The sequence below is a fragment of the Dermacentor andersoni genome, chromosome 1, assembly GCF_023375885.2.
Source record: "Dermacentor andersoni chromosome 1, qqDerAnde1_hic_scaffold, whole genome shotgun sequence".
Lineage (NCBI taxonomy): Eukaryota > Metazoa > Arthropoda > Arachnida > Ixodida > Ixodidae > Dermacentor > Dermacentor andersoni.
In genome coordinates, this window is record NC_092814.1 from 81,135,193 (window position 1) to 81,162,594 (window position 27,402).

The 27,402-nt window shown below is 44.1% G+C and overlaps 1 protein-coding gene across 4 annotated transcripts in view; it reads right to left on the reverse strand.

The window, feature by feature from the left end:
• The window catches only part of LOC126546034 (uncharacterized), a 102,832-nt gene that overhangs the window by 56,194 nt on the left and 19,236 nt on the right, over positions 1-27,402 (reverse strand). For all 4 annotated transcript variants that reach the window (XM_055061648.2, XM_050194097.3, XM_055061647.2 and 1 more), the window contains exons 4-6: positions 13,256-13,465; positions 11,508-11,712; positions 6,973-7,195 (exon numbers count right to left, since the gene is read on the reverse strand). In XM_055061648.2, coding sequence (XP_054917623.2) covers positions 6,973-7,195; positions 11,508-11,712; positions 13,256-13,465 — 638 coding nt within the window. The remainder of the gene's footprint in view (positions 1-6,972; positions 7,196-11,507; positions 11,713-13,255; positions 13,466-27,402) is intronic.

A 27,402-nucleotide genomic window follows, 5' to 3' on the forward strand; every position in this document is an offset into this window, starting at 1 on the left:
GGCTTGTCCACACAAGATGCCATGTTGTTAAACATCAACTGCTATTAGCTAAACCAAAAAGCACTCGAGCTCTCTTGGGGTTGCATGTCGAAAAAGCTTTTGACAGAATTAAGCATAGAGCAATACTTGAAGTGATTTCCGAACTGGGATTGGGCAGAAAACTCTATGAAGAGGTCAAAACTTTTCTTGGCAATCGTTCAGCTCACCTTAGATTCGGGGATATTAAATCAAAGAAGATGGATCTCGGTGACAGAGGGACGCCACAAGGGCCTTGTCACCCATGCTTTTCAACCTGGCCATGTCAAAAGTGGCAAAGGGATTAAAAGGGATAGAGGGCATTCACTTTACCATTTATGCAGACGATGTGACTATATGGACCGCTAAAGCAAATATGGGACATGCGGAAAGCAGACTTCAGAAGAGTATTTATGAGGTAGAGTCTATTTTAGAAGACATGGGACTCAAATGCTCTGCTCATAAGTCTGAACTCCTTGTACTCAATAACAGAAGAAGAGGTAGAAAACCAAGGGGATCTGTTCCCGAGGAAGAACCCAGGTTATTACTAATCATGAAGGCAGGCGAATCTATTAAGCAAGTAGAATCCATTAGAGTCTTAGGGTTATTCCTGGAGGCAAATGGTGCAAACGGAAGAACAATACAACACATCACAAGCAAGACTGAGGAGGTAATAAGACTGCTAAGGAGAATCACTAACAGACACAGAAGGTTGAGTGAGGAGAGCATCATGAGACTGGTCCACGCTTTCACCTTGTGTCACTTCTCATATGTAGCTGGGATGCTCAGTTGGACACAGACAGAGCTAAACAAGTTGAACAGATTAATTAAAAGGCTGGTCAAAACAACAGTGGGGTTACCGATCAACACGCCGGATAATAAATTAGTGAAACTCGGGCTCCACAACACAATAGCCGAGATAATTGAAGCTCAGCAAATTGCCCACAGAGAAAGGCTCTCTGGAACAAGGTCAGGTAGAGCAATACTAGAAGAGTTAAGGTGGTGCCCAACCGAATCCAAAATTTCAGGCGAAGGCACAGTAGAACTAAAAGATAGCATAAGAGAGATAATCAAGACGACTCCTTTCCCCAGAAATATGCACTCGGTGCACAACCTGGAAAGAAGAAAGGCAAGGGCCAAAGCTCTCCTGCAAGAGATAGAACACGACAGAGAAGATGCAGCTTTTGTAGATGCCGCATGGGTCAGAGGAAAGAAAGCCTTTATGGCAGTAGTAGTAGATGCAGATGGTCTCACTCAGGATGCTATTACAAGCATGACTAAAGACACGACAGTCACAGAACAAGTAGCGATAGCATTGGCTTTAAGGAATAATAAGCAGACGAGGATTTACAGTGACTCTAAGATGGCTATTAGACACTTTACCAATGGCTTTGTAACCAAAAGGGCTGCCCAGCTGATCGGTGAGTTGGACAGCCAAGGGATAGAAATCCGCTGGTTTCCTGCGCACATGTGGTCTGTCGATCCATCTCGGAAGAACTTAAACGAGATGGCTAACGCAGCTGCACGATGACTTACTATCCGTGCACTAAGCGACCAGGACCTTAATAATATACAGGAGGAGAACAGGGACGAATTATTAACATATAATGAAATCACGAAGCATTACTACATGAACAGAAGGGAATTCCCAGTGCCCCACGCTAAGCTCAATAGAGCTCAAGCGGTGACTCTGAGATTGTTGCAGACAAGAACTTATTCAAGTCCAAACTTTATTAACAAGCTATATCCAGAAAGAGAGGTACCAATCAATTGTGAGAAGTGTAATAGCATCATTACTCTGGATCACATGCTTTGTCAGTGTCCTGTGTCTCACAGACGGTGACAAGGAGAGAGACTGGTGGCGGCGAGTCCTACACAGTGGAGTTCTTTTCGATCAAGTACAGACCGTCCAGAAGGCCCACGATACGGCTGTAAGGTTAAACTTTACTGTCCCGACGTGGGAGCCGCCTGCGTCAATCTAAGGGTTGATCTTCAGGATATTAATAAAGTTCATCATATTATACCATACCATGATGTACTATTGACAAAGCAGTCGGCTAAAGCTACCTTATTGAAATTCTCTTCAGAAATAGCAAACAAGCAGGGGTGTGCGACTACCCGAATAGTATCGCCAAATCGAACTGATTAGTGAATGTTCGAATAATTTTATTTGCGATTCAAATAATTACCACAGTCGAAACCCGCGATAACGGAATTCCCCAACAACGAAATTCTCGCGACACTGAAACATTTTCGTATCCTTGGCGAACGCCCATAGGATTCAATGCATTTCGTACCTCGCGGCAACGAAATGTCGCTGTACTGCAATCCCGCATCAACGAAATTTGCCGGAAAGTAACTCCACATATTTACTACTCGCGTAAGGCTAGCAGGCTCCAAAATGTGCTCGAATGCAACTGTTTTGCACTAAAATTGCTTAAAATACCCCCCCCCCCCCCCCCCCCATTTCACATGTGGGCACCGCAATTTTTTTTTCACAAAAACAACCAAGTGCCTGAAGCGATCAGTGCACTGGAAACACGTCATGGCAGCCATCTTGTTTGTTGATCGCCTGTTTGAAGTGGCACGCATGTTGCTACCGATATGTGACGACGGTTTTTGCACGCCTACTAGGTGAGGTCGCAGATCGTTGTTCGAAACGCACGTTCAGTTTACATTCTCCGTGGCTGACGACTGGGTGAGGTCTAGGCCAATCATGTGAGGCGAAACTGAACGCAAACTGAACGCGCGTTTCGAACATCAATCGCTGATCGCAACAGTGCACTGCAGAATGCGTGCCTCAGTGAGAAAAATGCAGCAAGAACAAGAAATCCACGTCCTACCGATGGTGCTTGAGATAGCAATCACAGCATATGGAGTGTCATGCATCCGGCCATGAATGAGCGATCGTCCGGGAATATGCATCGCTTGCTTCAAGAACACTGGCTTTGGTGCCACCCAACAGGCATCGCGCGCAGCTTCGGCGCCGGACGTAGACTTGTGTGAAAGGGCCGTTATCTCGATCGTTTGCCTTCAGGTATCGTTTGAAAGGCCACCTCAGCTAACGCTGTAGCGGACTGTCACTGCGAGCACTCCCCGACATCAGCCTGATGTGCGATTGCACCCACATTGTGCTGGCAGGCAGGGCCGCCTCGTCACGGCCATACTATCTAGGCTACTAGGCCTAATCGGCACTGCCTTACTGGGTGTCTTTGACTAAAGTTATGGTTTGTACCATAAAGTTATGGTACACTCACTAACCAAAGCGAGTGTACGGGATAGCAGTGTACAGAAGTTGTTCATGGCCACCACCTTTGCGACATGCCGTATAGCAGCCTCTCCTTTCTGACCCCATTCGAAGACGCACATGGGTGTCTTTTTGTAGCTTTAAGCAACCTATCACAAGACTAGCTTTGGATTTACACGGTGGGTGCGAAAGTGACGTGACCCTCCAGGGTGTTCTGCAAGTATAAACCTAGATGTCCATTTTATCTGCTGCTGAAGTTCTGATTGGTTGGGCTAGGTTATGTGCAAGAAGGAGACAGGTGCCCCCAGCCAATCAGCACTAGACATATGCGGAATGGACATATCCACTAGGTAGACACTTACAGTATACTCCCCCCCCCCCCCCCCCCCCCATGAGGACATAATTTGTGACAGATGGCAAATCACGTGGCGAACCTGACAACGAAACTATGCAGATAGTGCCTGTTCTTTACCATCGGCACCAGCTACACATGAAGCAGTGATTGTGACACATGATGCACAGTTTCTTTATTTGTCGCGCATATTGGCCTTATGATAACCCACCTGCTGTAAAGTTGAGACAGCCATTTTGTATTTTGGAGAAAAACTGGAAAGCAAAACTTTCTATGCAATAAATAAAAGATTGCCGCAAAACACAGGTCAACTATTGAACTTAGAACCTCACTAGTAATCAGTACAACTGAACGCCAATAATTATTTAGTTTCAGAAGGAAAAAAAACAAACTCTTGATTCTATTCTACAGAAATTCTACTAACAAGAAATATTTTCACGGCTTTCATATACTGGGACTGAGCTACAATCAAAGATGGCATACTAATTAGGTGTTCCTTTTAATAAGAGCAGACTGTACTGTGCATCTTGATTTCTATGTACAGTAAAACCTCGTTAAACCGTATCCGCTTAAACAGTAGTTTCATTTTAAAAGTAGTCAAGTCAAATCCCTGACTCAGTGGCCATTGAACATAATGCGTCATGTATCCGCATATGCTGTACCAGGTTAGTGCATACGTATTGGTTAACACATAGTGTTTCCACTTTTCGTCGCAAAATCACGGCGGTACGTCGGCCCGGCAGAACAACGAGACTCAGAGATCAGAACAGCCTTCAAGCGCAGACGCAGAGGACGCTTGGAAGGGTGAAGACACATCAACGTCAATATCATTTCAGCGATGTGCCAGTCGAAGTATTGTGGCCCGTGTCGTGGTTTCGTGCAAACTAGGATAAAAACCAGGTGCTCAGCATAGAAAAAAAATTTGACATCGTTAGTACTGCCGAACGTGGCACGAACGAGTCGATGCTGGCACGCAAGAGGGATATACTGTTGACTACGGTGTGTGGCATTTGGAATGCGAAGGAGAAGTTGGTCAGCAATGCTGCTGTGACCATGAAAATACGTCAGCTATGAGGTTTGACTTTTCGAGGTTCGACTTTTCGCCATCGTTGCCTCTGTTATTACCAAAGTGTCGCCTAACAGTGATGAGGACAACACGGAAAGCGACAGCATGGGCGATTCAGGCCCGACAGTGGCAGATCCTGTACGTTAACGTCAGCCTCATGTGGGTGTTTGCCGAGAAGAGGGGGCTGGTGGAAAAGCTGGCTCATAGCTTGAGCAAGTTTGAGGCCGCCGTTATCGCTGCTAGCCCGCCGCCGCATCAAACGAAAATAACATACTTTTGTCACACAAAGTGAATAAATACTGCATGTTTTCTCCCCTTTTACCGCACTCTCTCGTAGTTCCGTCTTTGACAGGTAAGTGGGCGATCTCACACTATTTTCGTTAAGCAGTACTACCGTTTAGTACTTACTTTTTCCGAGCTCCGGCCAACTGCGGTTTAACGAGGTTTCACGGTACCTAAGTTACTGATAGCTTGCTACATTCTTGCTATGCAACGTTAGGAGATTCCCAAGCATGTGCAGCACTGTGTTTTCTCGCCCAAAATTTGTAAGCATTGAATTTTGTGAAAAGCTTTTATATTCGATATTTGATTCAACATCTGGCTTTTTTTTCTTCATTGGATTCAATACACGATTAGAAATCTACTATTCGGTACACCCCTACAAAAAAAGTTCTCCAAAGTTTTCATTGTGACTTTTCGCAGGCACAATTTAGTGTATTTGGTATTTGCAAACAGAAGATTTATGACATGCTGTTGTCTTCACACTAAAAAAGCAGTCTAGCCCCGAATCAAGTTAAACTAGTTTGAGAAAACTCAAACAGCACAACACTGTCTACATAGAGTTTCCTACAATTACTAGAGCTAACTCTGACCCTGCGATCATTCACCCATCATGGGAATGATGGGTAGTACATGGACTTGTCTGATCTTCATGCTTGGGGCTTCACATGTTTTTGTGCCTTCATTTATTATGTGTTATTTGGGCTTAAATTGGCCTAAATTTCAAAGCAATTTATACTTCTTTAATGCAGAAGGTACAAACACTCTGCAAGCATGCGTAATCACTGCTAATTATAGTGGTTCCAAATGTCCATTTGTCTGTGGCATAATGGTTTGAATATCGGGATTTTATGCTAGAGGTCCCGTGTTTGAATCCTGCCATCGGACAATTTTAATAATGTTTACTTAGCTATTTATAACGCAGTATGTTCTTTAATATGATCACTTTGCAAAGCCATGGATGGTGCCGTTTAAAACCAGAAGGACAAAGTTTAGGCAAATCTATGTACTACCCATCATTCCCATGCTGGTTAAGCTGCCATAGACACTAGGACCAGTTTCCTCTAGTAATTGTATGAAACTCTACGATTGTCTATAGAAGTTGTGCATTAACCCTTTAACCCCCAATCTGGAGCTGTACTCGACATGGGAAGTTGTACCAATATCGCCAATGACGAGTCACACTTGTTCAGCTCGATGATGTGATGCTCGCGCTGCGAAATTAAGTTACAATAGGCATTGAGGAAAAGCGTCGCTCAAGAGAAACTTTTCTTTTAACTTTTGTGTTAATTATAACCTGAAACAAATGAAGTAATACATTTCTTCAGAATCAGATTGACTAAAAAAAACTTCAGGGCAACATAACAAAATTTGCGAAATTTCGTATATATTTCTGGAATTAATTGGGGGGTTAAAGGGTTAAACAGCTAGTTTATGTGCAGTTTTCCACAGATGTAAGAATATTGCGGTGTTTAAAGTGCAACTTAATAAAACACTAAACGCAGACAAACTTCGTCTATGCTGGTGAATTACTCCCTTAGAAGCTGATGTTTGGTAAAGACCGGTGTTCCATTATCAGAGAAAACCAAAGCATTAGGCCATAATCTCTATTCACAAACTGTGGAACCTTCTTGGTAGAAGTAGTGTCACTGTTGCAGATGGTTTCACAGTTGTGCTAAATGGCACTTTTTATTCTGCACGAAATGTCAACTAAGACTGCCAGAATTAATGTATATTTTCTTTCAGATGCAACACAATTTTAATGTAATTTCTTTAAAAATCATCGGTACTTAACTAGCCTCATCTTAGTTGCTGCAAGAGGCACTTGGGATACTTGAATATGGCATCACCATCTGTCATTTGAAATTTTCTGGTGTACCAAATCTCTGTGCTATTTCGTTTGCTGTTTTCTACTTTGCAGGTATTATCTACCAATTAAGCTTGACAATATTTTCCTCCAGTGACCTGTCACAGGGCTAAAGGCTACACGAAATGTGAAAGAAGTGCAGTCACCTAAGGCCTTGGTGGGCCCCACTTGTGGGTCGTGGCCAAGTGCGCTTGCCACTGCAGCTACCCAGGGCACTGGCTGCAGGTGGGGGCCACACAGAAAGGGCAGCTTCGCGCAGAAAGCCTTTAGGACAAGCTGTTGCTGGGCTACGGTGTGGTGCAGCAGACAGCAGGTTTATGACGTCCTCCAGGTCACTCCCCGTGTCAAGCACGCCAAGAAGCCCACTCTCTGCATAAACACAGTGATCAATGGTACTTTTCTCTCGATGTTCCTCCTAGCACCATTCTATATCCCGAAACATACAACAGCAGCTAAAATAACTTGATTGAACACATAGTTGCAATTAACATATTAGTTGAACAGATACAGTAGAATCTCATTCATTCGAACTCCGAGGGGACTGGAAATTTATTCAAATAAAACACAGTTTTATTTGAATAAATTTGGACAGACAGTTGCGCCACTGCAACCGACCGTTCAACGTGGTGTAGTGCCAAGGACTGCATGATGACATTCAACGAACTTACACAGTTTCACTGCCTGGCTCGAAGGACTTTCCCATCCCCGTACCCGGGGCTGAGCCGAGCGGAGGTGGTACTGTTCAGACAATTACAAACCGGTTCCTTACCCACCCAGTGTTAATGAATCATCTGTACCCGAAAGTATATGTGAGTGATGTGTACCGCGTGTGACAGTGGGAGAGGGCCACCCTGACGCACATCCTATGGGATTGTACCAAGTTTCCCGACGAAGCTTCGACAAGTACAATGATTCCGCTGTGACTCGCGGCTGCGGCGGAATGCTACGACTACGAAAACCAAAGCTGGGCCGTCCAGCAGGTCTCGGCAGCTCTTGAAAGACAAAGGCCGAGCAAAACTGACGGAACGTTGACCCTCAGGGAGACCGACCCCGGGAGTAACATGCGCTGGAGTTGAGTAAAGACCACCCGCTGAGAAGACGTCAGGGCCCGCGTCGCGGCGCCATTTCGTCATGGTGTCGTTCTGCAGGCGACTAAATAAAGTTGTCTCTCTCTCTCTCTCTCTCTCAAATAAAACAGAGTTTGAACTAAGAGCCCCTTTAAATATCAGATGTCCCATGTAACTTGATCCAAATTTTAAAAACATGCTAATGCTACGTAGCCGGACAAAACCAAGGTAATGTGTGCCGTCGCTTGGAGGTGCTTGGATGATTTATTGCATTCTGCCTAATTACATAATTAGTCGTAATTAATAAAATTCTCAAATATAATTAAATTAAAAGTGTAAATAAGGAAAATTGTACAGAAACATGAAAAACTACGGATACAGCTTTCTGTTGCTCAATATGTACTACATAAAAGTGTTTTTCAAAGTATGAAAGAAGCCCACGAATACACACAACGTGCCTCAAGCGGGCAGTCACGTGGCAATTTTTAATCTATTCACATGCTTCAATCATGCTTGGCAAAACACTTTTATGTAGCATGCATTGAGCAACGAAACACAGTAGCAGGAGTTTTTCATATTGCTGTACAATTTTCTCATTGACACTAAGCAGGGTAACATCATCAGGAATCTCGAAGATACAGTAAAAGCAGCAGAAGAATTCTATACTGACCTGTACAATACCCAGAGGAGTCAGGATACCTCCATTAAAAACAGTAATGAACAGGATACAGAAACTCCTCCTATAACTAGCGACGAGCTCAGAAGAACCTTGCAAGACATGAAACGAGGAAGAGCTGCAGGAGAAGATGGAATAACAGTCGATTTAATCAGAGGTGGAGACATACTGCTTGGAAAACTGGCGGCTCTTAATACGAAGTGTCTATCAACTGCAAGGGTCCCAGAAAACTGGAAAAATGCGGACATTATACTAGTCCACACAAAGGGAGACGTTAAAGAATTGAAAAATTATAGGCCCATTAGCTTACTCCCCACCCAGTATTATATAAAATATTTACCAAAATTACCTGCAACAGAATAAGGGAAATACTGGACTTTAGTCGCCAAGGGAACAGGCTGGCTTCAGGAAGGGATACTCTACAATGGATCACATCCATTTCATTAATCAGGTTATCGAGAAATCTGCAGAGTACAATAAGCCTCTCTATATGGTTTTTCATAGAATACGAAAAGGCATTTGATTCAGTAGAGATACTAGCAGTCATAGAGGCATTACGTAATCAAGGAGTACAGAACACTTACGTAAATACCTTGAAAAATATCTACAGAGGTTCTACAGCTACCTTAATTCTACACAATAAAAGCAGGAAGATACCTATAAAGAAAGGGGTCAGACAGGGAGACACAATCTCTTCAATGCTATTCACTGCATGCTTGGAAGAAGTATTCAAGCTATTAAACTGGGAAGGCTTAGGAGTAAGGATCAACGGCGAATATTTCAGCAACCTTCGGTTTGCCGATGACATTGTTCTATTCAGCAACAATGCAGACGAGTTATAACAAATGATTGGGGACCTTAACGGATAGAGTGTAAGAGTGGGGTTGAAGATTAATATGCAGAAGACAATGACAATGATGAATAGCCGGGCAAAGGAACAAGAGCTCAAGATCGACAGTTGGCCTCTAGGGTCTGTGAAGGAGTACGTTTACCTAAATCAATTAATCACAGGGAACCCTGATCATGAGAAGAAAATTCACAGAAGAATAAAAATAGGTTGGATTGCATATGGCAGACATTGCCAGCTCCTGACTGGAAGCTTACCATTAACATTGAAAAAGAAGGTGTACAATCAGTGCATTTTACCAGTGATGACATATGGGGCAGAGACTTGGAGACTGACAAAGAAGCTTGAGAACATTTAAGGACCGCACAAAGAGTGATGGAACGAAGATTGCTAGGCATAACGTTAAGAGACAAAAAAGAGAGTGGTTTGGATCAGAGAGCAAACGGGTATAGACGATATTCTAATTGACATCAAGAGAAAAAAATGGAGCTGGGCAGGTCATGTAATGCGCCAATTAGATTATCGTTGGACCATTAGGGTTACAGAATAGATACCAAGAGAAGGGAAGCGCAGTCAAGGATGGCAGAAGACCAGGTGGAACAATGAAATTAGGAAATTGGCGGGCGCTAGTTGGAATCGGTTGGCGCAGGACAGGGGTAATTGGAGATTGCAGGGAGAGGCCGTCCTGCAGTGGACATAAAACAGGCTGATGATGAGGATGATGATGATGACTTTTAATCTTATGATATTTGAGAAGCTGATTAATTTGTGACTAATTATGTAATTAGGCAGGATGCAGAAAATAACCCGAGTATTTCCAAGCAACAGCAAACAACATTACCTTGGCTCTGTTCAGCTACGTGGCATTTGCATATTTTTAAAATTGCATATTTGCATATTGCATATTTTAAAGTTATGTGGGACACCTTATATAGCACCTAATAAATTGTGTGGTACAGGGCACAAAACCAGAACCATCACTGGGCTCGCATTGAAAGTCTTATCTTTCCTCCATCAGCACGCGACTGAAGACGTGTCCCAGAAGAAGCCTAGGTTCCGTATAAAGTCCAAGTGCGATAAGACCTTGCATGCAATTTGTTGTGGGTGGGAGGGCAAACTTGTAAGGGTCAGCTGAGAAGGATGGTGGCTTGATGCGTGCCGTGCTCCCGTGATTGAGCACACTCATATGAACGCATGCACACAAACACCCCAAGAAAGAATGTACCCACACTTTTTCACACAAGCACTCATGTGGAAAAGTGGGGAGACATCCTTCCTTGATGTATTGGTATGTGTGAGTGCATGTGTACATGTGAGTGTGTTCCTTTGCGTTCTGAAATAACTTACCGTACTTACTCGATTCAAAGCACCCCCTTTTTTTCACGATTGCGATGCCTAAAGTGAGAGGAGGGTGCTCAGATTCGAAAAATCTAACATGACCCCCCCCTCACACCTTCTATTCGTAGCGATATCTCAACGAGACAGGCATGAAAACTAACACTTTATACGACAAACATTCAAAAGAAAGATACCTAGGTGCAGACAGTGAACCTAGTGCTTGTGTGAGTTCACAAGGCAATGTGCGCCCCTTATGCCCGCAAAACTGCGCCGCTGATCGAGGTCGCTTTCGGCCGTTTTTGGGGAGGAGCTTAGTTTCTGGCGTTCTGTGCCACCAGCTGTCATGTAGTGTCGGAAAGCAGCAACGCAAGACACAACCGCCTGGATCGGCGCGCAGCGGCGGGGGACCCCTGTCGTACGCACCGATCCATGCAGCTGTGCGCAAGAAGCCGGAGATCGCGCCGCCAATCCAGGCGGCTGTGCACAAGAAGCCGGAGATTGTGCTGACACCGCGCCACCTTGGGACTTCGACGACTCCGGCTCGACGACAGAGTGAGCAAGCATGCTTGGCAGCCTTTTCTACGCGCTCTTTCTAGTACAAAAGAGGATGCTTAGATTCGCATGCAAACTTTTTTCCAAATTTTTTTGCAAAAATAGCAGGGGGTGCTTAGAATTGCGAAAATACATAACAGAACAGTAAGTGTGGACCTTATTGAAGTTTATCCAGTGGTTACAAAAGCAGTGGGCAGTCACCTTGTTGTCCTGGTTGCACGGGAGGCTGAGTGGAACCTGCGGTGGACCCGATAAGTTCTTCAGAAGGGTGCGTCCAACCAAGAGCCTTGGTGCCAGGCTGAGCAGGCCCTTCAGGTGCAGATGTCAGGCTGCTGGAGGCAGGCACTGTGCCTTCAACATAGAACTGGCTCTGCTGGCTGTCTGCAACTCCAGTGGCAAGGGAACCCTATGAAAGTAAACACAATCATTCCACGATGGCTTGGCTTTGCACACTTGCCGTTGCTAGAGGGAAGCCGAAGAGGTTGCAGATGTGGAAAAGACATGGTGCTTTGGAAAGCTATCACATTACAATTCATCTGTTTAAATTACATGTACTCACAATTGCACCAACAAATTGCCAATTTGTGCCATTGCTCTATCCTCTTGTGCACTCTGTGTTGAGAAGATGGACAGGAGAAAAGGAAAGCTACCAGGTGCAATGTAACAGAAAGAGTAATGTTAGGCTTCCACTAAGCAGCCTTGTTTAGATGCAGCAATAAGATGAACTAGTTTGGAAAATTTGATGCCGATTCACTTAGAATACATAACCATTATTAAAAAAGTGTCACTCAACGACCAGAATGTCTCAGTCGCTGTGTTTCCTGATGTGAATACGTGGGACATCCCGAAAAACGTCTTTTAGAAATATTACGCCTATAGGCAACAGCAGCGCGCTGGCAAACAGCGCCGCTTTCAGTGATCTTGCACTGCGTTTCGAAGGCCTGACAAACTGAAAAACGCATTTTCGTGCATCTGCTCTTGAGAAAGGTCACCTCGTGTTTGAGACAGGTAACATAAACAGCATGAGGTAGTATATAAAGCAGAAAACAAGTGTTAATTGCAATGCAAATGACCCCACAAACAACACTCGCTGCTGCAAGCTTGGGTGTGGCTCTCCAGCAGTTCATATTATTTTGCTGTGCATGTTAAAATTGTCATGTATTTAATGCATGTAGAGTGGCAAAGCAGCACAAAAAATCCCACACAAAGGAAGACTTACGTCTGCCTCTTTTTTTTTCGTTGCTTTGCTCATTGCACATGTGTCGATATGTTCCCATTCTCTGTCCATTTTCTTTTTTTTTTTCTTTCCCAATGCTTCGACAATTTAATGTCAGCAACTAGCCTAGTCTTCAGTTTTGGTCTATTTCACGCAGCTTGGTGCGACGAGAACTGGCATCAGTAGCCTGTACACATGTAAGGCTGGCATTGATGGCGAGTGTAAACACACCGCTGCATTGGCATTTGCCATCGATGCAGAGCACACAGAATCACGCACCAGCCGCAGCCAGAACTGGGGAGTGCAAGGAAAGAAAATATACCCGTATACTTGTACTCTATGAAATTCATTGCACTCAGTGTGTCATATACTCAGCTTTTGGGAAAAGGTGTTTCAGTGTCTCCTTAATGCTGTTTCTCAATTTTGAGTGCCATGAAGCCTCTATAGCAAATGACACTGCATCAGAGCCATTTTAAACAGCTATGACCACTTCTGTCCTGTGGCACCCTAAAACAAGGGCTAAAGTGTTTCCATGCCACATTTCGTGCGCGCTCACCATGTGAGCATGATCCAGCACACCACTCTTCCTGACACTACGAACTGTGTAGGGCCACTGGACCTTGACTCTGCCCGTTAACCTGAGAGTGGTTCCCTCAACATGCACAAATTGCATTACTCCCATGTTGAAGTCATGACTAAAGTATGTTCCACTTAACCAATGCTTCATACATACCTGCTTTGTGCTTGGTCCTAACTTATGCAGCAGGCTGGCAAAGTGTTTTTTAATAGTAGTTGCAAGCTCCGCTGATGACTTTGCAGCTGCCGACTTGCTGGAGTTTCTGTCTTGAGGAAAACTTTTGGAAATCTTGCTCAAGGCCTTCCAGGCAGAGTAGGAAAATTGCACTTGCAGCTCTAGGTAGGATCCAAGGCATGAACCCACAGCCTGCAAAAAGCATGCTTGCTGTATGAGAAAGAGACAGCAAAGGGATTTTTATATATACAAAAATCATTCTAATGAAGGCTGGACCCAGGCCGAAACGTCAATAAATCGATTCATATGCGTGTCTACTTGACTGTGTATATTTTTTTGGACCCAGCAACGCATTTTTTTTTTCTGTTTTTTTCTGCTATATATATATATATATATATGGCTGTACATGTTCAGCACAGTCAAAGGGTAGAGTAACATTTACATTTTCTACATCATTTTCAACAGGGCTGAAGTTTTTTCCCCTTTTGTTTTTGAAAGAAAGCAGATTATCTTTTCACGGCTGCTTTACAACGGGTACAGTTATCTCCTCTATTTTAAAGATACAGTGGAAATGACGATGAGTTAAAGATATTACTCATGTTAGGAGAAAAAAAATCTGAAACGTGCAGACCTGTTTTCTCATGTTCCTCAGTAGATAGATACTAAAGTTCTTCGCACATGCCAGAGAACAAAAGTAAGCATATCAAATTTTAGTGACATTATCTAAATTAAACTTCACCACAAAACTGAGATACAAATAGTTAGCTTAGACTGTGATGGTTATGGTAGTATCTTCTTACTGAAGCTTTCAGTGGCCATGAGAGGACAGCGATTCACAGAGGCGACTAAGACCCGATAATGATTTACTCATACAGGACAGCCATGCTGACCCATTTTTTAGTGGACTATGGAAAAAGAACATGTGATCTGTGAAAACATCACACTCGACAATGTTTGCAGCAGCATTACTGATGATACAAATGCTGCACTCACACAAAACCCTATTTGAGGTTGAGATAACCTATCAAAACCCACTCAGCAAAACTCATCGCTGCCTGGGAGTCAGGTTGAATGTCATGCACATTTTTGGAGTGGTTACAGCCATGAATAAAAGTACATAAAGCTTGCTTGTAATTTCCATCTAGCCTTTGGGTATAAATCTTCTAAAATAGCAACTGCTTTTTAAACAACCACAGCCCTTTTTCAGTCTGCACCAGCTTGTACAAAGGCTATACTAAAGTAATGCAAAAGTTGGCATAACTTTTTCATTAACTGACATATGTTTCTCATACTCTACGTGTTTGTAGAGTAAATATTCCTTTATAATATCCCATAATAAGCCTACTTTTTCATTACAGGTAACTAATGGATTCCAAGCAGAAGCAAAGGGCTGTCATTGAGTTTTTGACCAAGGGGTGCAGGCTGTCCGACATTCACAGAAGGCTACTGAATGTTTGCAGCGATGACACTATTAACAAGGGTAAAGTGCACAGATGGATAACAAGTTTTAAAAAGTGGGAAATGAGCATTGAAAACAAACCACAAAATGGGAGACCATAAACTGTTAACAGTGCAAATTGTCAGTGAGTGGACAAATTGATTCGATGTGGACAATTTTTTTTTTGGAGAGCATTCCAGCATTGGATTCAAAAATGGTGCAAATGCACCTCTGGTGATGTCAACTATATTGAGTAGTATCTTTGTATTGAGAAAGAGTTGCTCTACAAGCATGTAAAATTTGAACAACATATGTCAGTTAACAAAAGTTATGCCAAATTTTGCATTACTTCTGATACAACCTTCGTATATCAAAGTACTAGGTATGCAAGGTATCAAGGGTAACAAGAGTGGCTGCTAATATGGGTGTGGGTTTACTCCTTATACATTTGTCTGCTACTTCTTGGCTTTTGACTTCAGAAGCCATGTTCAGGTTGGCGACCGGCAGTGATCTGAACAAGGCGATGCATGGTATGGTAATGATGATGTATGGAGTTTTATGGTGCAAGGACCAGAGGCCATATGCATTGCATAGCAGCTTCTGTGAAGCGGCTACTTTATCAGCGAGATGAGATTGTCAATGTGGGAATTCTTGATGGACATTACTGCGTCAGTAGTGCACCGTAGCATTTTTTTTAACATAACCATAAAGAGAAATGTAACACACGACTCTAGGGAAACTAAACGGGACCAGTGCTACAGAGCGCGAGAGCCAGGAAAACACATCGAACAGTAGCATATCAACGCAGTTCTACTGTATTATGAAAGGTTCTAATATATGTGCTTATGACAGGACATATAGCACCTTTCTGAATAGGTGTTCCTGGTGTAGTATGACAATTCATTCTGACACTAGACACAATCGAGGTCGCACTGGCAGTACACGAACGCTGATCACATGCACAGCAGACACAAGAGCATTTTCTTCGTCCTCTTCTTCACTACAATGGCCCCTGGGAGAGAAGAAAAGCCATCCTGATGACTTATGGCGTAAGTAGGATCAGGAGGTCATAGTATGGTTTAAGTCGGTTGACATGAACTGTGTCACACCCGCGATGCCTAAGGTCGGGTGATAGCATCACAGGTTCTACAACATAGGTGACAGCGGAGCTATGGTCTATGATGCGGTGGGGGCCATCATAGCGTGCAAGAAGTTTGGTTGAAAGGCCAGGGCTGTGAGGCGGGACCCACGACCAAACAAGGGAACCAGTCGCAAAAAGTAGTTTAAGCGCGCCACTGTCATGCTGCAGCTTTTGACGATCTTGAGCGGCAGTCGTAAGGGTTCAAGCGAGCTGCCTACAGTCCTCTACGTATTTGGCGGCTTCAGACCCAGCCGTGCATTCAGAAGCCTTCGGTCGGTATGGGAGCAGTGTTTCCATAGTACACGAGGGCTCTCGTCCATACAGCATTAAAAAGGGCAAAAACCAAGTGGTAGCTTGTGTGGCCCTATTATAGGCATACATTACGAACAGCAAAACAGTGTCCCAGTTACTGTGGTCCAAGGCGACGTACATAGTCAACATGTCACCGAGTGTGCGGTTGAACCTTTCTGTCAAGCCATTCGTTTGCGGGTAGTAGGCTATAGACCTACAACGAACAATACATGTAGCGAGAAGGGCTCGGATTGCTTCGGACAGGAAAACATGCCCCCAGTCGCTGAGCAGTTCGCGTGGGGCACCATTTCGAAGAATGAAGTTGCACAAGATAAAAAACACAACTTCGAGCACAGAGGCCGCCAGGAGTGCGGTAGTCTCGGCGTAGCGTGTCAAGTGGTCAACACCTACAATTATCCATCGGTTACCCGAGGAGCTGCAGGGAAGTTGTCCGTATAGGTCTATGCCGACACGATCGAAGAGCCGAGCCGGACAGGGCAGGCGCTGTAGGGCAGCGGCTGTAGCTCAGCAGGAGGGTGCTGCGGAATTTTACGCCGTTGGAACGCCGTGCAAGCGCATACCTACTGGCGCAAAAAGTGGAACATGCTGTGCCCGTAGAAACGCTGCCTTAGCCGAGTATACGTTTTCAGAACGCCGACGTGACCATTATGAGGAGCAGCATGAAAATAAGTGCATATGTCAGAACGCATATGTTGTGGTATCACAAGCAGCCATTTGCGACCATCAGGCAAATAATTTCTGTGGTAAAGGATGTCGTCGCATACAGCAAAGTCAGTGGCTTGGTGACGAAGTGTTCGAGAGAAGGCCGTGATGGATGGATGGTGGAGGAAATTCAGCATAGTTGAAAGCAGGGGATCTCTACACTGCTCATCCGGCATATCAGCGACGTTGATGGGCGACATGGATGCGAAGGGCAGAGACACTGAAGCCACATCAGAAGGTATCAGTGACCGGGAAAGCGCATTGGTGTCAGAGTGCTTCCTGCCCGATCGGTAGATAATGCGGATGTCATATTCTTGTAAGCAAAGTGCCCGTCGGCCTAGGTGACTTGACAGATCCTCTAACGAGGACAGCCAGCAAAGGGCGTGGTGGTCGGTGACAATGTTAAAAAGGCAACCGTATAGGTGTGGATGAAATTTGACGAGCCCAAATAATGGCCAAGCACTCCTTTTCTGTTACAGAGTAGTTGGCTTCTGCCTTCTTTAAAGTGTGGTTCGTATACATGACAATGAACTCGTCATAGCCGTCTTTCCGTTGTGCAAGGAGGGCACCAAGTCCGATGCCGCTGGCATCCGTGTGTACCTCTGTAGGCGCTGTGGGATCATAGTGTCGAAGAATCGTTGGCAAAGTAAGTAGGCAATGTAGTTGCTCGAAGACTTTGTCACAAGAAGTTGACCACGCGAAGATGCCGTTGGTAGTGGTAAGCAAATTGGTCAGTGGTACGATGATAGTTGGAAAATTGCACACAACGCACCGAAAATAAGAGCAGAACCCTATAAAGCTGTGGAGAGCCTTAAGAGTAGTGGGCTTCAGAAACTCTGTGACCACGCAAAGCTTGGCTGGGTCAGGAAACACACTGTACTTCAATACAATGTGTCCCAATATTGTTAACTTACGGGCAGCAAAACAGCACTTTTTGATGTTGCGTTGGAGGCCGGCAGAGGTGAGGCAGGTCAGCATCTCACGCAAGCGAACGAGGTGCGTCGAGAAATCCGGCGAAAAGGCGACAATGTCATCAAGGTAGCACAGACATGTTTTCCACTTGTAGTTACAAAGGATGGTGTCCATCATACACTCGAAAGTAGCAGGCGTGTTGTAGAGACCAAATGGCATTGCGGTAAATTCGTACAAGCCGTCAGGCATGATGAAAGCTGTCTTCTCACAGTCGTCTTTTGCCACTGGCAATTGCTAATAGCCAGAATGAAGATCCAAAGATGAGAAGTATTCCGCGCCTTGTAAGGAGTCAAGGACGTCACCTATCCAAGGCTGTGGATAGACATTTTTACAAGTGATCTTATTGAGTCGATGGTAATCCACACAGAAGCCCATTGACCCATCCTTCTTGCGTACTAATACTACAAGGATGCCCAAGGACTGTGGGAAGGGCGAATGATGCCACGGTGCAGCATATCGTCGACTTACTCATTAATTATCTGTCGCTCGGCTGCCGACACATGGTATGGTCGCTGGCATAATGGAGGATGGGAACCAGTGTGAATGCTGTGAGTGACAGTTGCCGCATACCCCAGGGATGGTTGGTCGCAATCAAACGATGAGTGAAAATTCTGAAGTAGCGCGAGGACCTGCTGGCGATACGGAGGTGGCAGATCGGCATCTATGACAGACTCAAGAACATGTGATCACGACGGCGACAATGATGATGATGATGATGCACACAGGACGGGAGAAGTGAGGGCATCGAGCTGATAACAGACCGTGTCGTCAGAAATATTGAGAATGTGAAGCGGGTCAAGGGACTGAACATGATTTAGTGATTCTCTGCCCAGTAAGGTTAGAGGGTATTGAGATGGGTTACAGACAAGCGTAGGAGATAATCCAGATACAGCATTAAGGACAGCAAACGGGAGAGGTAGAGCCTTGCGACATAGAAAAATAGGCGACAGTGTAAAAAGTACTGTAGCGTCTGGCACGGTAGAGCAAGAGACGAGCACAAGAACCGACCTTTCGGGTGATTATGTCTGTATCGGATACAACGGTGAGCTTGGGTGCTTTATTTGCAGAAGGGTGAGGCAGCGAGGCATTGGCAAGCGGGAAAAGCGCCACTTTGGCCCGGGCACAGTCAATGATGGCACGATGGTGAGACAAGAAGTCCCAGCCGAGAATGACGTCATGTGAACATGAAGACAGCGCGAGAAATTCAACATCAACAATGCCGCCAATGAAAACCCTTACGGTATATTGAGCAAGCGGTGCTATATGCTGCGCAGCTGGGGGTAGAAGCATATCAGACAATGACGTTGTGACCTTGTGGAAGTTTATTTTTATTTTATTTTTATTTGGTACAATACTGCAGACTACAGTCCAAGCAGGAGAGGGTGCAAACAAAGAAAAAAGAAAACATCCATGTTAACAAATCACAAAGTATTACGTAGTAAGGATAAAGTTGATGTTAATGGATTTTATTCTGCAATTGTATGCAGGAAGAATGACAAAGCTTTTCGTCTATGACAAACTGCAGCCCCACTATCAATAAGCGCAGTTGCGATGGTTCCTTTGACCAAAATGTCCAAAAATTGCGTAGTGACTATGCAGGCCTTGTAGAAGTTGCGAAGCTTTCAGTTCCTGCCTGCGGAACGGCAGCAACTAGTTTCCCTCGGAAGGTGACTGGTGGCGACGTAAGGGGGAAGGTGAGCAACAATGCAGTAATGGCGAACCATGGGTGCCGACAGGGCATCGAGGAGACGGCAAAAACTCTGGGTTGCAAAGCATAGCATAGCATAGCATAGCATTGTGGGAATAGCCATATCCAGGCATTGCGACTCCATGCTTTGCAGGTGGCATGTGACGATGACAGAAGCATGTGACATGGCCGGCGCAACCACAAGCGAAGTGTATGGGCCTGTTGTTGCATGTGTGCCAAGGGTTCTGAACTGGGCTTTGAGGCGGGATTGGAGGCGACGCAGGAGGTCGCATTGGCGCAGGAAACGCGAATGTCAGCGGCGCATGTCCCGCTGCGACTGCGGCATAGGTCAGAGGTGCATCCACAGGAAGACAGGGTTGAGCTAAAGGTAGGGACTCTGCAAGTTATTAGCGAATGGGCCGCCTAATGGGAGTAGCCAGTGATGTGTCAGGCTGGAGAGTTCGATCACTGAGAGGCAGCATAGGCAGCTGGTGTGCAACCTCCTCACGAATTAAATCCGTAATCTTAATGGAGAGCGATGATGCGGGCATGGAGTTGGAGCAAAGCGTGAGGCCAGAGAGAGTCACCAGGTGCAACACTGCTGGGTGCAAGGACCCTTTGTCAAAGCAGCTCATCGAAGCTCTGGCAAAGAGTGACAACAGCAGCGACAGAAGTTGGGTTTCCTGCTAGAAGCACTTGAAATGCATGGTTCTCGATGCCCTTGAGGAGATGCTTCACCTTGTCCTCTTTACTCATGGTGGAATCGACGCAGGCAAAAATATCCACGACATCCTCTATGCAGCTGGTATAAGCCTCCCGGGCTGTTGAGCACGCTGGCGTAGACGCTGTTCAGCACAGAGTTTTCGCAAGGCCGGACAGCCGAAGACTTCAGCGAATGCTGTCTTGAAAGCGGACCAGGTTTGTAGTCCCCACTCACGAATGTGGAACCAGAGGTTTGCAACATCAGCAAGATAGAAGATGACGGTACGTAGCTTCGTCGGGTCATCCCATTTGTTGTGATCACTGACACGCTCATAGGTAGAGAGCCAATCTTCCACGTCAGTCACACCTGATCCGCTAAAGACAGCAGGGTCCCACTGCCGCTGGACGGCGCCGCAAATGATAGGAGTGGCAGATGCTCCAGGCAGATTGTTGGGAGTCTCGTTCATGGTAGTGGCTGGAGCAGTGGTCAACATTCGGCTGCGAAGTTCCAGGGTGAGGTCGGGGAATGCAGCACCTCCACCAAATGTAGTATGGCAATTTATTCTGACACTAGACACAATCGAGGTCACACCGGCAGTGCACGAACGGTGATCGTGCGCACAGCAGACACAAGAGCGTTTCCTTCGTCATCTTCTTCACTACACCGGGAAAAAAGTCATCACAAGTTTATGAATTTCTCAATGGTTTCTGAGCAACCCGCCATGGTTGCTCAGTGGCTATAGTGTTAGGCTGCTCAGCACAAGGTCACGGGATTGAATCCCGGCCACGGCGGCCGCATTTCGATGGGGGCGAAATGCGAAAACGCCCATGTACTTAGATTTAGGTGCACGTTAAAGAACCCCAGGTGGTCAAAATTTCAGGAGTTCTCCACTACGGCGTGCCTCATAATCAGAAAGTGGTTTTGGCACGTAAAACCCCATAATTTTTTTTAATAGTTTCTCAAACTTTTTATATTTTCAGGATTTGAAGTTAATGCTTGAAAGATAAGAATAAATAAATCAGGACTAGCACTTCTAGAATGGTAAAGAAGTCACTTTTATCCAATTCTAAGTTTATCCAAACCAAAAGCAATGTAAATGTGAAATATGGGTGGTATTGCCACCTTTGACATCACAAGGTGCTTTTAGAATACATAGCTATGGCAAGTGCCAAATGCTACTTGTGGTAGTTAAGCGGACGTGCATCTGAGAAAATAATTTGTCATACTGCAGTTACCTTAATGAAACTTTGTAGAGTTAAATTTCCTGCTCAGACATTTGCTTCTCGACTAACAAAACCGATTTGTTTAATTTAATAAATGGTATAACTACAAAAAAGTATACTCTCCTGTACAGGCTTGTGGTATCTAAGGTTGTTAGGTGCAAGAGGCTGTATTAATGTTATTTAACACTACAACGGCCAAAGAATACAGTTAGTTAAATTGGGTTTATTGGTGCAAAAGCAACTTAGGCTATGCTGCACCAGACACAGGGCATTATTTGAAGTCTGTTCGGAAAGTCTACTTCGTAAAAAAATTCACTGCATCTGTAAAAGGAAAAAGTAAATCATCTCCCAAAATGAAACTGGGGTGTAGTGGTACGTTCAATACGTATAGATAGTGGAAGTGGTTTTGTCTTTGTCTTTCGATATGAGGGCATATAATTAGAATGTGTAGTACGTAAATGGTTCTTGACATTTATCACACATCAGCTGTGCGTCCTTTGCGAGTAGATCAACTGTGAGTGAGGTGTGTCCCCCTATTTGGAGCCTGGCTAACACTACCTCAGTAAAGTGTTCTTGGTGATAGCAGGTTTTCCATTCACCAAGCACCGGTTTGATGAGGTGCAATTTATTACTGTTCAAGTTTTACTGACACTGACACTTTTTATTCAGTGCTCTGCAAATAGCTTGAAGCCCATCCCTCAAGGGTAACTTTAGTTTAGATACAGTTTTGTGTTTTGCATTAGCAGCAGAGCCTTTTAATTTTCCGGGATCCCAACATGACCTGGGACCCAGCAGAAATGAATTGAGTGGTATTGATTTTTGTGTGACAGTATGTGTAGGATGTTCCCGATGAAAGGTTCTTACTCGAATTTTAAGTTGAGGGTTTTAAGAGCACTTAGGGAGTCTGTGAAAATAACTGCTTTTATGTGTTTTCTAGTTACAAATTCTTGCACAGCCATCCACAGAGCATAAAGGCTGTGAAAACAGAAACGAACTGCAGGAGTCTAACAGCCCGTTCCCAGGTTCCCGATATGACACTGCTTCCCACATAATTGTGTGTCTTTGAACTGTCTGTGTAAAACTCTGAAGTGCTGTATGTTTCTTGTACTAGGCAGAACTCTTGTATTATGTGCTCCTGTTAGGTATCCTGCTTCTTAAGGTGTGTCAGTGAAAAATCTAAAAATTGTGTAAAGTCGCACCAGGGGGCTAATCTGGATGGCTTATCTGCAACACGAAGTGCCTCTTTTGGGATATTGCACTCGCAAAACTTTTCTTCATACTGAAGTATGAGAGGTTTGATGGCATGTGGTTTATTTGCATAGTGTATTCATGTTACAGTATGTGACAATGTCATAGCATATATCCTGGTGATGATCGAACTCTGAGAATGAAGTAAGCATGAGTTGTGTTCTTCTTTGTTCCAGGGATGGCTCGTTTGTTTCTGTGTATATACTAGAAACAGGGGAAGTTCTGTAGGTGCCAGTTGCTAAGCGTAACCCTAGATTATGTACTGGATCTAGTCACCTTAGGTAGGACTGTCTGGCTGACCCATAGACTGCACAACCGTAGTCTATTTTGCTGCGTACCAAAGATCGGTATATATACAGAAGGCACTTCCGGTCAGAGCCCCCGAGTTTCCGTGACAAGACTAAGTATGTTCAGTGCATTGTTCGCTTTAATTTGCAAACTATTAATGTGTGCTAGAAAGTTTAGCTTTTATCAAACATAATGCCTAAAAGCTTGTGTTCTTTTTTAACTGGTAGGGTACACTGGTGAATCTCCAGGACAGGGTCTCGACATAAGCCCCTTTTTTGGGACAAGACCACAGCGACAGTTTTTTCAGTGGAGAAACGAATGCCGTTTTCGGTTGCCCATTGTGCGAGCTTATTTAATCTGATTTGAACTTGTCGTTTGCAGGTTCCTATGTTCGATCCTCGGCACGCAGATCACCAACATATAATGAATGCATGAGAGAAGATGGAATTATTCTATTTACAGAGTTCAATTTCATCACGAACAGAGTTATGCTTAGTATATATCCTTGTGGCACATTTTACTGGACGAATATACGTGAAAACACCGTTCCTAGATGTACATGGAATGTTCAATCAGACAAAGTCAGCTAGACATTTGAGCATTTTTCTATGGATCCCTAGATTCGCCAGCTCTCTTAATATGCCAAATCTCCAAGTAGCATCCTATGCCTTTTCCAGGTCAAAGAAAACTGTAAGGCAGTGTTGTTTATGCAGAAAAGCATTCTGTATTTCATGTTCCAGTCGGACAAGGTGATCAGCTGTTGAGTTTTTTTTATAACCGTATCGGTGAATGTCTAGTGAGCAGTTTTTTTTATAACCGTATCGGTGAATGTCTAGTATATATTGTGTTTGAAGAGTGAACATCAGCCTTGTATTTACAATGCTTTCGTAGAATTTTGCTAAACAGCTTATGAGGGCAATGGGCCGGTAGCTGCCGGGAGATGTAGGTGGCTTTCCAGCTTTCAGGAAAGCTACTATGATTGCGTTTTTCCATGATTTTGGTATTATGCCTGTATTTCATATTCTGTCGAAAAATTCTAGCAGAGCTTTTACAGATGCAAGTGAAAGGCGGGAAAGCATTGAATAATGAATGCGGTCGTGGCCAACTGCCATTTCTTTTGCCAGCAGTAAGTACCCTGTTTAATTCTTGAAGTGTTAGGGGAGCATTGTAGGGTTCATTCGATGTTGCTGTAATGTGCAATCTCCGTTTCTCTGCGGACTGTTTGCACTTAAGAAATGCATCAGAGTAGTTCGCTGAGCTAGAAAGATTATAAAAGTGTTCACCTAGTATGTCAGCTTGTTCTTTTAATGTTGTCTGTATGCCTGGAGCTGTGAGTAAAGGTACTGTATGTGATGAATAATCTCCCCTGAATTCCCGAGTTGATCCCACAACTTTTCGGATGTGACTGAATGGATGATATTCTTGCCATGGAGACTTTTCTGCATGCTTCTGGACATATTGCGCTTTCGCTTTAGCCTGTTTGAAGTTTATAAGGTTACTATAAGTGGGCTACTTTCTCAGCATACCACAAGCCTTATTTTGTTGTTTCTTTGCTTGTGTACACTCCGGTGTCCACCAGGGGTTTAGCTTTTTTCGCACAATGTTCGATGACTAGGGTATTGCCTTTTCTGCTGCTGCTATTAGGACTACTGTGAGTTTTTCATTTATTTCATCTATGTTGAGCTCTACTGGAAGGACACCTTCGAGTTTTGTGTTCTCCATAAATAAAGGTCAGTCCGCATGCTGTAACTTCCAGTCACGTGTCTTAGAGTTTATGGTAGGAAATGTGGATGATAGTTTGATGATTGCTGGCAAATGATCACTTCCATATGAAGTGTCAAGGACTTCCCACTTTTAAGGGGAGACGCTCCTCGAAACAACTTATTTTTCTATTACTTGTATTTGAGGTTTCAAAATTCAGTCAAGTATGGAGTTTTCTATGCAGATTTCAAACATGGCATTACTTGTGTACCTATTACAGCTTTAGACTTATGTGATGCACAATGGCAAAATATAGTCATCTTCGTGGGCACTTTTTTATGTAATAAATTTTGACAAAAAGCATCACGCTATAGCTTGTTTAGCTCTTTGTAGATAATAAAGTGCCAATATCTAGCCAAACAGCGTATACAATTACTGAAACAATGCAAAAAAATTAAAACATTTCAACTAACTTTTTTTTTCTCGATTCTCTGAAATATAACCACGTACTTTCGCAACTTACTGCTTCGAGATATTTCAAGTAGATATTAGCACTGTACATATCTTCAGGAGTATGTATGCCTAATTTCGTTAGCATATGACAATGAAGTACAATGTAAATAAGACAATGCAAGTGTACAAAGTTATTTTCATGTGATTGTGAAAAAGTTTGTTGAAGTGTCCTTTTTTTGTTCTTTTTATCATAGTTCCAGTAATTGTACACACTGAATAGACATCGGCACTTTGTGGTCTACAAAGAGCTAAATAAGCTTTATTACACAATGAAGTGCCCACAAAATCACTATTTTGCCTACTATTTTGTCTACTTAACAAAATAACTATAGCAGCTACACAGAAACTAATGACATATTTGAAATCTGCTTGAAATGCCCTATAAGTGGGTGGATTTGCGAATCTCTAGTACAAATATTAAAGAAATGATTTTTCAAGGAGCGTCTCCCCTTAAAATCACTAAAAACAGATGGTGAGCAAAAGGCTAAATCAAGACAACTTAATTTGTGTGAGCTTGGCGAAAACTACGCTGGCGAACCCGAGTTTAAAAGACATATATTGGTTGACAAAATAAAATTTTCAATAACTTGCCCTCTTTCGTCTGTTCTATCACTGTCCCAGAGGGTACAATGGGCATTAAAATCTCCTACTAAAACAAAAGGCATCAGCAACTGGTGTGTTGCTTAACTGGTGTGTGCAGCAACTGGTGCGTTAGATTTTCCAGGTGTTCAGTAGTAAAATGAGTATGGGGTGGGATGTACAGTGAACAAATGGTGATGGTTTTATGCGATAGAACGGTGACGGCAAAAGCCTCAAGAGCGGTATTCAACTGAACATTTCGGGGACGAGTGCCGGCCTGAACGGCTATGATGACGCCTCCTGACTAAAGGCTAGAGTGTTCGCGGTCCCTTCGGACCACGGTAAAACCTTTAAAGGGCAACTCTGCCATATTTTTAACCATGTTAGGATATTGTCATCTTCAAATGGCATTGACAGCCCTGTCACCGGTAGGGTGATTCAATATGCTTAGGAACTCATCATCAATTTTAAATAGCCAATAAACGAGATACCGAAACAGGTAGCCACTTTGTGTGACGTCACGATGGGTCGATGACGTCAGATCCTACACTACCATAATGCAAACACGCAGAACGCGTGCTAAACACACAGTACACATGGCACTAATGCCAAAGAAGCGAAGCTGATTATGTCTCCTGACGACACAGGGAGCTTTCACAGATTTTCCTAACTAGACAGTGATGATATCAGCAACAGTGGCGGTGTAGTCTCAGACGTCACAAACACAGGGTGGCCAGTAAAAAGTCATGAGTTAGGACTGCAACCAATCTTCAAAATTCATTTTCAGGAAAACTAAATGACTTACAGCCATATCATTATATTGGTTGGCACAGATAATCAGAGTGCAAAATAGAATGTATATTCAAAATTTTATTGAAATCAGTGGACATAGAAAAATCGCTGGAGTTTCCCTTTAAGAATTTGGCTGTTCTTGGGCCCTAGGTTTGTTTTTTGAAGACGGAAGGCCACTGGTGAGAACTTATTTATGATATCTCTGATGTCACCTAGATTACGAATCAGGCCTCTGCAATTCCAATGAATGATGAAAGCCAGTGCAAAGCAATTAAAACTTATCTGCGTGTGAGCTATAAAGTGATAATAACATGCAAAGAAAGGATTACTACTCTAATCAAGGGTGGTAACCGTTCAGGTTGCCTGTCCCTTTTTCAGTGCCATTACATGAAGTTTCTCCTTCTTGACACGCTCCAGGGAGAGCGGATCTTTTAGCATCAATGACGCCGGGGTTTTCGGGTCGACCTCCATTGCCTTCTCCAAGGCGCTGGGTGATCAAGAGGCAGGCATCGCCGAGACGCGCGTCTCGAGCGTGGAGTTCAGTTCAACTTTGGGCCCTGCGGCACTATGGTCTGCTGTCCCTTCTTCGATGATGATCGATCAGCACTGGCTGCAGCCACCAGGGGGGCGGATGGAGCTTCTACAGGAATACCAGACATGGACCCTGTAGACTCCTGAAACCGGTGTAGCACTGCCCCCTGTTGCGCTGTACTGGCATAGCTTACTCGAGGTAAATGCTACCCTTTTCCTCGCTTCATAGAATGATATCTTTTCCTTTACAGTGATTGCAATAATTTTCTCTTTTCCAGCAAGGGAAGCTCCATGAGTAA